General features: G+C 36.9%; 1 protein-coding gene across 1 annotated transcript in view; it reads left to right on the plus strand.

Moving 5' to 3' along the window:
* Window positions 1–4,433, plus strand: part of GALK2 (galactokinase 2) — a 50,314-nt gene extending 45,881 nt beyond the window's left edge. The window contains exon 10 of the mRNA XM_085303432.1: window positions 3,787–4,433. Coding sequence (XP_085159558.1) covers window positions 3,787–3,994 — 208 coding nt within the window. The 3' untranslated portion in view covers window positions 3,995–4,433. The remainder of the gene's footprint in view (window positions 1–3,786) is intronic.
* The last annotated feature ends 7,708 nt before the right edge of the window (window positions 4,434–12,141 follow it).

Consider the following 12,141-nt stretch of genomic DNA (forward strand, 5'->3'; position numbering starts at 1 on the left):
TCATTATTCTTTACAGTGCTGATTCATCAGGAATATTTTCTAGGAAATACATCTTYTTTCTTTTCTAAAGTTTGATACTCTAATGATTTTTGTGTGATTCTGTAATTAGATTTATGATAGTGAATAGTGACTGTGGATGAATCCAGCTTAAGCCARCATCTAATTTTTGAAAACTGTTGGGAAAAAACTCCTAACTTTGCTCAAAATGGGGATTAAAAAATTAAGGCACGTAAAATCACTAGTCACTCTAGGAAAACTTGGCTGATGTGATTATAGAAATGGGCCAGGAACTACATAAATTACATTCTTTGCTTACAATGATATACAGCTGCCCTGCAACTTTAAAAAGCCATTCCAAAAATACATTCCACAGAATTGCCTGAGTCTGCTCCTGCTCTCTCCTTACAAGGTTTAAACTGCAAAGAATAATCTGCATATCCAGATGTTTTCTGTTTTGCCTAGATCTTTATGTTTTACTGTACAATGTCTGCCAAGAAAGAAAGGGATCCATACTTGCTGTGGTTTGTAGTGCTGAAAAGTATAACCACTAGTTGGTCAGTGCTTTTTTCTTTTTTTTTTTTTCTTTCTTTCTTTTAAGGATGGAAGACTTGTACTTTCTCACTTTCTCTAACCTATCTCATGCTGTTAATACCTGTTTTCTCCATTAGCCTTTTTAAAGCAAGTATCACAGAAGGTACTAAACAATTGAAGAACAAAAAGTTGGAACTGAGCTTAGGTACTTTGGAAAAATCTCTCAGAATCCTTAAAGTATTGCAAATAAACTTCTTTTGTCCTCTTTTTTTCCATCTTGTGGTGATATAAATAGTAGTAATTCTTGCGTTACCAGCCATGCCCCTTACACTTGAAGGGCACCAAATCCTCTCTGGTTTTCAAAAGGATAAGTCTGGAGGTAGAGGACAATATGAAAATCCAAACTTTTCTTAAAAAAACAAAAAACACAAAACAAAAACAAGTCGCAGCTCTTCCGAGTTGAAAAATGCTAAAGATGTTATTCAAATGAATGCTAAGCTACAGAACAGAATATGCTTAAATGTGAATATATGTATGTTTTATTATGTATTTAACTCATTGTGTTTACCCCATGCTTTCTGAATAGCTCGTTCATGATTTTGAGTAATTAGAACAACAATACTGCTGTGATTATTTTCCCATCTCTCACAGCACAACTGCTTTGAAAATAAGATACTGCTGTGTCTCACAATTGCTTCCATATACCAAACTGTATTGCTTMCATTTTTATTCATCATTTTTGTTATAGTATTGATATTTTCAGTCTCATTTACTCACACAGATGCTTGTGCGCACACACACACACACGCAGGCATTCATAAGATAGTTCTTTTTATCCAGTGAATACTCAAACAAGCTACATAAAAACTTTACTTAGAGGAGCAAAGACCAGAATCCAGCAAGCAGAGCTGAGCGCCTCAACCACCGGATTGCAGAAATACGTCATCTTTCCTGTGTGCCCTTCTCACCCCGTTACCCGTACTCACGGCCGTACCGTAGCCCAGGTGGCGCGCAGGTTAAACCCATGACTCCCACTGCGTGGGTGAATGCTCTGGCCACGAGATCGTTGTCCAAAGAGCCAGTGTCTGCTTTTACTCCTCTTTTCTCTGTGAGGGCATGATTTGATGCCAGCAGTGCACATGAAAGGACGTCCGGCCGTGAAGCCCACTTCAACAGAGGGGTATAGCTTGGGACTGAACTGAGATGATTAAGAGTAGATTAAAAAGTTTCAGATCTGTTCCAATGTTAACTTGCTCATGTTTGGCCTAGGTAACTGCCATCCGCCACATTTCCAACATACGCAGAATTAGATCCTCATTTCTGAATTATTCTAATAGCAGGTACCTAGCTTCCCGTGCTGCAGCACTGCTCACCACAGTGCCGAGTTCCTCAGCACTCGGCCGTAAGTGGCTAGTAGTAACCCACATTTGAAACTGTTAGCGACAGTATTTTGAAACACAGTGACTTCAGCTCTGAAATAGGCATATTTTCTGCCTATATTATGCTTTTTTCAACTAAGTATTTTAAAATGACTCAGTAAAAATGAGGCATCATCATGACCACAGAGAATTATGAAATCAATAAAAGGCTCAGATCAGTTCTACAGCGATTTCTGTTACCCACCAAAATAAAAGCCAGACACTATCTGAAATGCGAAGTTCTGACTGAAGTAACAGACCAAATGAGTACAGCCAGTCCATTTAGCAGACTGAGGAGTGAATTGGACCTTACGAAGTTAGTAGGAATTTCCCTGTTGATTGCAGTTGAGTCTGGATTGGATCCTGGTCATTTTAGGAGGTTGCTCCATGGACCAGAAATTAAAAAAAAAATCACAACACAGAATTAGAGTGGCTTACAGGAATAATAATAATGATAATAAGTAAAATAAAATACCAACAGGAAATAAAGAGTGAACAAAAAATCGAGTCAGTATGCCGGGTGGCACCACACAGGCACACTGAAGAAAATATTTCTATTCCAAAAGATATGTAAGTATGTTTAGAATGAAACACATATGTAAGTACTTGCTTGAAATATGACCTAAACCTCAACTAACCCAGCAGTATACCACATTCATTTAACATAAAATGCACATACGAAAAATAACCACAGTCTACTCAGAATGAGCTGTCATTTTCCAATATACTATTCATATGATGCCCACTCTCCCTAAACCATTCTGGGCCTGGTAAATCTCTCAAAGCTTGGGTATTGGAAACATATCCAAAGTATTTGTTTGCAAATCAGATTAGATCTCTCATGAGAATAAGATTTCAAAAGAGTTTTCTAAATCATCCTGTTGTGTTAGGAATGCCCCAAAGAAATTTATTACACGGCATTGTCCTACTCTTTCTGAATTTAGCTGAAGAGAGGGGACACAGGTGAGCAAATTAAGAAAAATAATTTAACTAAATTCTAATGAATGGCATCTGAATTTTGCAGAGTAATGTCATGAGGTTTGCTGTAGGACATTTCTAGTGGCCCAGTGTCTTGAGGCTGGGAATGGTTTGTGTTTTAGATGTTATTTATTTGTCATTGTTCTTCCTCTTTATTCCTCCCCATTAAGGGCTTTTTTCCTCCTTTGTGACTGGATTCTTATTTTACCTCTACTGCTGTAAATCTGTTAAGTTCATGCAGTTTGTCTAGTTTAAAGACAGATGCCGAACTCTGCCCACTTGGATGGCTGAGTGCAATGACTCTTTGTATGACTTCTTAAGAGTTCCTGAATTCTTCTTTTTGTGACCAGCAATCTCAGTAGTCCTGCAGAAGCCTGTTAGTCTCCAGCATGTTTTAGATCTGTCCTGGAAGAATAGAGCTATTTGTCCTTGCCACATCAGAAACTGACTTGCATGCCTACATCCTGTGCAATTAGTTTATGAATCCTCTTTTGTTATTTTTGTCATGTATTTCTGTTTTCACTTCTGATGTCTTATGAATGTTGATAGCAATTCTTTTCTTCCTCTTCCTTTTTCATCTCAGCTGTGCTGTGATCCTTAAAACAGCTGATGTTGAGGCATTATAAAAGAGGATGACTTTTGGAACTGACAGAAATGATTACATTGCAGAGTTTAAGCTGCCAGCATTTTTTTGTCCAAAATGGTAACTGCAAATGTCTCATACAACTAAGTGGGCTTTAGAAGATATAGATGTGTTTTGAGTCCTGTGTTCACTAGCTTTTTACTGAAATTCTATATATGAAAAATTACCTCCTTTTGGTCTCTCATTCATGATTTTTTTCTGTTATTTTTATTTTAGGCAATTTGGAGCCGTTGGGTCACGTCTGACTGGAGCTGGATGGGGCGGCTGCACTGTATCAATGGTGCCTACTGACAAGCTGAATAATTTCCTAAAAAATGTAGAAAAAGCTTATTATCAAACCAATGTCCAAGGTTTAGCATTGGAGAATAATAGATTGTTTGCTACCAAACCTGGAAGAGGAGCTTTGGTTTTTGTTGAGGCCTAAAAAATGTAAACATTTTAAAGAAACTGTGTAGGGCATTTAGAACTGGTAGGACTTCCTATGCGACCATAAATTAATCCTTTTCCCTTTTATTACAAAGAGAAGTTGCTATAATCAAAATTTATTTCTAAAAAAGCAATCAAAAGAACACTCTTGGCTTGTAAAGTCTGTTTTTTCCATCCTAAAAATATCTTTCACTGTAAACATTGATTTATGTAAACCTATTGACATGGCAAACTGAAATGCTGAAATTGATGATACTTTGTTACAGTGAATCTTTTATCTTTTCTTTTTACTGTTTTAAAAGTAAGAACAGGTGGAAAAGGGAGCTATTTCATTGTTGGAACCTCACAATGTTTCCTGAGCTGTTCAGTGCTTATTCACTTCTGCTGCTGGATGTTTTTTGGTTTTAAGTCCTGCAAAAATAAAAGATAAAACTGAAGTATTCAAAAAACTGGAAGGACCTTGCTAAACATTACAAATTTTATAATAGTCTTGAAGAGGAATTTTACTGTTCTAATTAATGATAATACTGGAGGAGTACCTGCTGGCCCCAGTAAAGCATTAGGAATGGAAGTTAAGCAGGAAACCCATCTCAACTTACTGTCACAACATTTCCTGATTTTTTTTTTCCTGGAATTTAGGACAACTTTGAATTTTTCCCAAGTCAGACAGAAACTGACAGAATTACTGGTTTTCTTGGGCAGAGTATGTGGCATCACAATTACTGTTAAAAAATAGAGAGGTCATTCCATTTGCAAACTATTCACTTCAACCTATAGCTATTCTCAGGAATTTTCAACAAAAGTGTCAACAAAATCAATGCTATTAGTGAGCTGAGCATGACTTTACTAAATGAATGAACAAATGGTGAAGTAACGTTGGCCGAAGGAAGCTCCTGACACTCTCAAAGTTGCAATTGCAATGCGTTGGAAATAGAACATCTGCAACTCGTAACTCCTCTCCCTCCTCAGTAGGAAAAACGAGTATGATTGCTCAAAGAGGTGGCTGTAGGTTAAGATAACCCAAAGAGGTCTTAAACCTGCTTCCAAGTAGAAAATTAGCTTCCTGAGCCCTGTCTTTCACAGCCCAAAATATTCTACTGCTTTGCTATGTGCAATGAAAATTCAGCAGAAGTTTTGCTAATGTCATAAAGACATGCAGCCATAAGGACGTAGCAAGATTTGTGCCTGTGCCCACTTCTTAGGTCTGTGATGCTAAGCACATCCAGAATGTCTGAAGTCTGTAGGAAATTAGAGATCTCTCAGAACAGATCCTATGTACATTACCCACACTAATTCAGGCCAAAAATGAATTCTTAAAGGCTGCTAATTCTGTGAGAGGACTCTGCCAAATTTGAGCACAGCAGATGAATGACAGCCAGCACAGAGTGCCAGATCTTTTCAGGAGCCTCAAAAGGGACATATAGTGGTAATTTTACCATCAGAGGGGATTTGTGTTTTCTGACAACCAGGAAGAGTGGAACAGGAACGCTGTAGATCAAGAAAATCAACTGACAGTGTTCGAGGAATGAAAGTYGAAGGACAGGCTTTGGGCCTGATGGGGAGGAACAGAAAGACTGGATTTGGAGAGAGGATTCATTTGGGAAGGAGAATAAGGGTGATAGTTAAAAACAGGAGGTAAAATTACAGAATGGTCTAATCTTAAAAGAGGCATTCAATATTACTATCCAAGGGAACTTAATGTCTTGTAACTCTCATTTGTAACATAGAGCAGATGTGCTGCACATTCAACCAAACCTGTAAAATACAGTACTCCAAAAATCAAATAACAGTAGGCAAAGATCTTCAAGAATCTCCAAGACAGCTTTAGAGATTTTAAAGAAAATAATACTTTTTAAAGAAAATAATAAAGTAAATAAATATGTTTGTTACAACTTTGTTACAATTATTAAATATAAGGACACTAATAATCCCCATTTTAATTCATTTTCTGTCTTAAAAGCAGATTACAACACTTCACGTACCAATTCTTTCATTACTGTAGCTGTGTTGAACTTTAATTCAGCTGGATTCCTGGAAGCTCTCATCTGTCTAAGAACAGAATAAAGGTATTTTAGCTTCCCCTCCGCACCCCAAGTTGAGCACGACACATGTAGTCACAAAATTTTTCCCCAAAAACATGCAGGCAAGTTTTCCATCAGCAGTACATTTCACAATTTTTCTGTTAGTGAATCTTGTGATTTTTTTCATAAATGGAGGAAGCTGAACACTGGCATATTACAAAAGAATGAAAACAAACCTTTCAAACTTCTGATTGATTTCTTTCCTTTCCTTCTTTATTGCTTCAATGCCTTTTTCATACTTTTGCTGTAATCTGCAAAATAAAAATTGAGACATAACTTTCAAGGAAAGATGTAAGCTGTTCAAACTATATACATAAAAATGGCACTCAGACTTTTTATTTACATACTACCAACAGAAAATAAATGTTTAAATAATAAAAAGAATGAAAGTTTGTGGGKTTTTTTTTTCTACTTTTGAAGACATTTGCCTATATAATAGAAAAAAGCATAATCAGAGCATGAGACTGCTATAGGTAAGCAGCAAGTACACAAGTGGTATTTCTGAAAACAAAGGAAGATTCTGGTTTGGATGAGAATTTCTACATATAAAGCAGCAACTTTACAGATTTGTATTTTTAAACAGCTTTTTCTGACTCAATCTGCAAAAACCCTTTAGTCAAAAAATCGTGCAAATCAGGATTTATAAATGAATATACATATATATATTTGAAAAAATAAGAGTTAATGTCAGACAATATGTGCACAGGTGATGGATCCTATTAGCATGAGCTATGATTATCAGTGCAGTATGATTTTCTCTCTTTATAATGTCTGACTGCAATTCATTCAATCATGAGTTTAATCTTACTGTGCGGTAAATGGGATCTAAACCTTTCCAAAAAGGATTTAGAGTGGAGACACTGTCAGACATCTAAGTGCAGCAACACTGCCTGGTGCCATGCTAATACTCTGTATTATCTTAATCCCATTGACGTGTACTTCATCACTGTACATGCTCCTGCTCCCAGACAGAATGAGAGTAATTCTACCATTCACTTGAAGGGAGGGGATGAAAACTGTTTATTTGACGTTTTTCTCTCTTCCACTCAAGATACATATATGTGTGTGTGTATATGTATACACACATACATTTATCAACCCAATATGCAGTAATTACTTAAATAATATCTTCAGGAATATCAGTTTAYAGATTAATATGATTTAAATGCCAACTTGTATTTTAATAACTGCCATGCACTTACTCAGTATAATCCTTCTGAAATTCCTCTCTGAGTCTACGTGTCTCTTTAATAACATCTTGATATGTTGGAGCAACTGGTGTGCTACATTTTCAGTCAAGTGAAAGCTTTTTATTTTCAGCTACCTAGGAAATTCATTTATGTGCTAAATCCCAATCAGCTATAGTTAAACAAAAATAAATCCAGAACATTCACAAGAGCTATCTTCTTCCAAAAAGAGCTACTATGAAAGTCCTGTGGCTAGGATTAAAGTAGTGCTTTCTGATTTTTGTCACTGTATCCCTCAACAAGAAAGTGGTCTGAATAGGAGCACCACTACTGAGAAGTAGCAATAGCACGAAAACCAGACTGATAAGGCTTTACATCACTAAAGACATGAATCACGAAGATGTTAAATTACATTTGAAATGCTAATTTTGAGGTGGAGGCTTAGGTACTAGTAAGAGTTCATGTTAAAAGTCTTCAGTACAGCAAACGGTACAAGGGGGATTTTTCACTGAAAATTGCTTCCTGCGCTGTAGCCTTGACGGACAGCTCTCCCAGCAGAGCCAGGCTTGGCGGCGACAGCGCTGCCAGGCCGCACTGCTGCCTCAGCTCTTCTGCTTCAGCCAACCTTCTTGCTGAATAGTCTTCTGAGATTCAGCTTCCCTTAAAACAAAGACACTTCACTTTTCTGTTCTTGATCTCATTTCTGAAGCTCTGCCCTCTGATTTTGGGCTTGCGTCAAAAATAATTAACTAAGACGTTCTGCAAGATGCCACATCACAAGCCTCTGATAACAGCGCTGTAACTGCTGGGAGACCGGCCGTGCCGCTGAGCTCCCAGCGAGCGGGACCGAGCCTCCTCTGTAACGTCGCGTGCKTCAACGGGGCTCTAATACTCCTGGAAACGCAGTAAAAGGCAGCATTAGGTGGTAGAACGGAGCTGTGACACACGTACTGGGAACTGCAGTTGGCTGAAGAGATGTTTTTCCCCCTCTATGATTTACTAAAAATCTTCTAAACACAAGGATACTATCAAAGTAGAATTTCTTAAAAAAAAAAGAGAGAGAGATCCTTCAGGTCAGCTACTATTTTGCCAGTAAAGCCTGCAAATCAATAATCAATATCCGCTGGACTCACTCAAGTCTGCAGATTTGGCAATCAAGTTGAACAAAACCCCAGCCCACAGTACACATTCATGCACAGTATGTGTAAGACTTATTAATTAATGAAAAATCTGCAAAGGAGTAAAAAAATATTGAAGCTAGCCAAATGAAAAGACGCTAAGGAGCTTTAAGAATTAGCCGATCAGTTAAAAAAAAAAAAAAWGAGACTGATTTCCAGTAGTGGCTCCCGAAGAAGCAACAAACTGTGTGAGGATTTATACAAAAGTGTTTGGATTTTAAGTCCAACGCATTTAGAGAACTGCTGTTGTCTCCTAGGCGCTACTTAGTTGGCCAGGATTACACATTAATATTAAAGCGGCAAAGAAACCCCATCCTCTCCCCACAACAGCTTGCCTTTCTGCACTTGGCACATGAGGCTCAAATAACTCAGTGAAGATTAGATGTACTTCAAGCTGAAACACACCAGTGCCCAAGCAGCTGTCGTCTTTCCAGCCAAGCTGTGTGTGATCTGGGGTGGGAATAAAAACATGTTCTGTCAGCCCGTGATCAAGCCAGATGTGCTTTTGTTCCAATTTAATTTTTCAAGGGATACTGAAGCAGGTTTGTATGAAACTCCTACTGCAGTTGTCATTGACTAATATTAAAGGCTTCTTTTTTGCTGGACTTCATATAATGGAGGACTTTATTCACGCTATTCTATGTTTTCTGGCTTATCTATGTCTCATGTGACAGATTATATAAAATTTTGTTGGCCAGGCTGCCCTAGGTTTGAGTAGGATTTTATACACTTCCATTGATCAAATGTCAATATCAATAGAAGCAAATTGTTCTGGTTACTGATGAGGAGTTTTCTACTGTTTTTCTCCCAGTGAACTGCCTGTATGATCTCCTCCTGTCCTGTAATGCTTCTGTCTGGAGGAGAATTAGGATAACAGTTTTACAAGAAGAAACTATCCTTGACGGAGAATTCAGTGACCCACTTTTAAGCAGCAACAGCAGCTGCAAAAATTAYAAATTTTTATGAATGTCTGAACCTAATTTTATGATGTTAGAACCAAATATTAGCTCTAACAGTCAGCTCTAGCTTTCACAGCTGAACTAAAAACCTTAACAGAAAACAGGAGCTGAAATCAGAACTAAAACGGTCTACAGAGGATTTAGGAATCTTCTGCAGGATAATGTGAAAGCTCCACATTTGAATCATAAAATTAATCTAAACCAAATATTAACTCTAACTTGAAAAACTTGATTGAAAAGGTTTTGTGATGAGAAGTTAAAGATCATGGAAAAAACACCCACTGAATTGTTTTAAAAGTCACTCATGGTCAGGCCTCTACCCTGAGGATATTTCCAGGTAAATTCCCGTACAGTTCTTTTCAGAGTAAATCTAACCATATCAGCAGCGCCGCAGATGGGCAGCTTTTGCTCGCGAAGATCTGCACCAACCTGCTGAAGGCCGACGGGGAGACAGCGGGTGCTTCCAGCGCACTTACCGCAGCACGCTGGAATTAGGCACTTGGTACGGCCGTACGCAGTTTATACCTACTCCCGTTCCAGCAGTGCGAAATGGCAGCGACTCTGTAAGCTCTTCCAAGCAAGCCTACGGGACTGCGTTAACAGAGCGAATCTCAACCATTTGCTTTAGCTCCTCTAATGAGATTTCTGTTTTCCACGTAGGTGGTTCTTTTATTCCTTAACTACAACTGGCACAGAGCTGTTGCCTGATGTATTCATTTATTTTTTAAAGTGCCAACTATTGGACTTCCTTTCATAGTTCTAGTGTTTCCAGAATTGACTTTTGTGCTGCACAAGCCTATTTTCAGGAAATTTTGTAAGAGGGATAATATTTTGAACTGTGCTTTTTCAGCTTGAAAGGCTTCTCCTTTTACTTGCTTTGTCTGTTCATTAAGGGCCATCTTTAATTTCTAGATGTGTTTTTTGGAGATAAGTTCCTTTTCCTTTGAAATATGTGCTATTAAAACAAAACAGTAAAAATATTCTAATTCTTTAAAGTTCTAATTCTTAAAGTTCTGCATGTGTTTGATGTTCTATGCTGTGTAGTGCTCTGAGCAGTGCACTGAAATTTAGATATTTGTTCATTTTAGCTTTTCTCTAGACATTTCATGGTACGCGTTCATTTGCTGCCTTAAGCTCATTATGTGAAGGCAGGAAAGACCATCCATTTTGTTCTCTTTTAGCTGTAAAATGAATAGAAGGTTTCAGGCTTTTAATCAAGCTATTAAAAGTTTCAACATCCTGTTTTTTTTTAAAGGATGACATAAAGGAGTGTTATGTAATGTTTCCAACTTTTAAGTTTTTATTACAGTCTTGCTTTCTATGATTCATGAATTTATAATTCATACTCTCAAAAAAGAAAATCGAACATTTCTGAAAATCAGCATCATGCATATTACGAAACAGAATAAATATGTCAGCAAAAGTGGCTATACTAACAGTTTATGGTGGCTAGTTTGTTAATTTATTCTTTTTACATAGAGGGACAAATTATGACTGCCCATTGTAGTCACATTAAAGGGAGAATGGTGTGGAAATTTCTATTCTCAATAAACCCATAAAGAAGTGGGCACTAATTATTTTTAGAGAGAATTCTGCTCATAATGTGAACAGTCACCTAAAATCTATAAATCTAAAATTTATAATCAGTTTCACAAGAAGTCAAAAATTTTCTTTTTATCTCATTAGTCAGCCTAATAGCAAGTTTTAAAATTTCTCATTGTAAATTTCATAAAAAGAATTAGATAAATATAAAAATACCGCACTGAAAGTTGAAAAAAGGAGCTTTCTAGTCTTTCATATGATGCTGTAAGATTTGTTGAAGCCAGTCAAGTTAACTTAAACTAGCATAACATGGAATCTGACTCCTAATAAGTAATAGGAGTTGCCCTGTTAACAAAATCTGTTAAGACTTGAGAGAGTTCTTTTTAAGTAAATTGCAATTTCGCCATAAAGAAACATTCTGCCATAAGTGAAATACACTAAGAAGCAGTGACAAACTTATTTTTCTTTAGTATCCTTAAAGTATTTTCTTTAGTAATCCACAATTTTGAGGATTCCTACCAGAAAACACTTGAGGGGAAACTCAATCAAACTTCCTCGAAATCCACCAAAAATAGCCTAGACAGAAACAATTATATATGCTTTAGTAAAAGAATAGAATTAATTAAGAAATCTTCTCTTCTGAAACCCATTAGTTTAAAATGTAATCACAAAGTCCTCTGAATATACCTGTACTACACAAGACAGAAATCTTCCTTCATCCAGATAAATGCCAGGTAGAAATATATTCAAACTCAGAACACACTCTAAACTTCCTCATGATTTATAGATGTTTGGATCCAAAGATTACATTTCAGTGCCGTAACAGAAGCAAATCAATATTCAAAGTTAGAATCCAGATATGACAGCAGTTTCATTAAATATTGAGAGGTTCAATTTGTATTTCTTATTCAGCCTTATTCTCCAAAACGTAATGGAAAAAAATAAAGTAACAAAACCGAAGTGCAGTCTTATTTAAGGCATTTTAACTCGTATGTTAGGTTACAAGGTAACAAGATGAAGGACCGATCAAATCTTTTTTCTGTATTTCTAAGTTTCTCTCTTTGGGCAAACCAATGCTGAGATTGTCTGTGTTACTGTGGTCTGTCTCAGTCTAGAAAAGAGAAAATTGTCCCAACTACTGTGATCGTAACAGAAGACGGAAACCAAATAAATGAGTGAGACTTTAGTAACTCACTCT

This window comes from Rhea americana, unplaced genomic scaffold (assembly GCF_003343005.1).
Source record: "Rhea americana isolate MKP2758 unplaced genomic scaffold, rheAme1 scaffold_2, whole genome shotgun sequence".
Classification (NCBI taxonomy): domain Eukaryota; kingdom Metazoa; phylum Chordata; class Aves; order Rheiformes; family Rheidae; genus Rhea; species Rhea americana.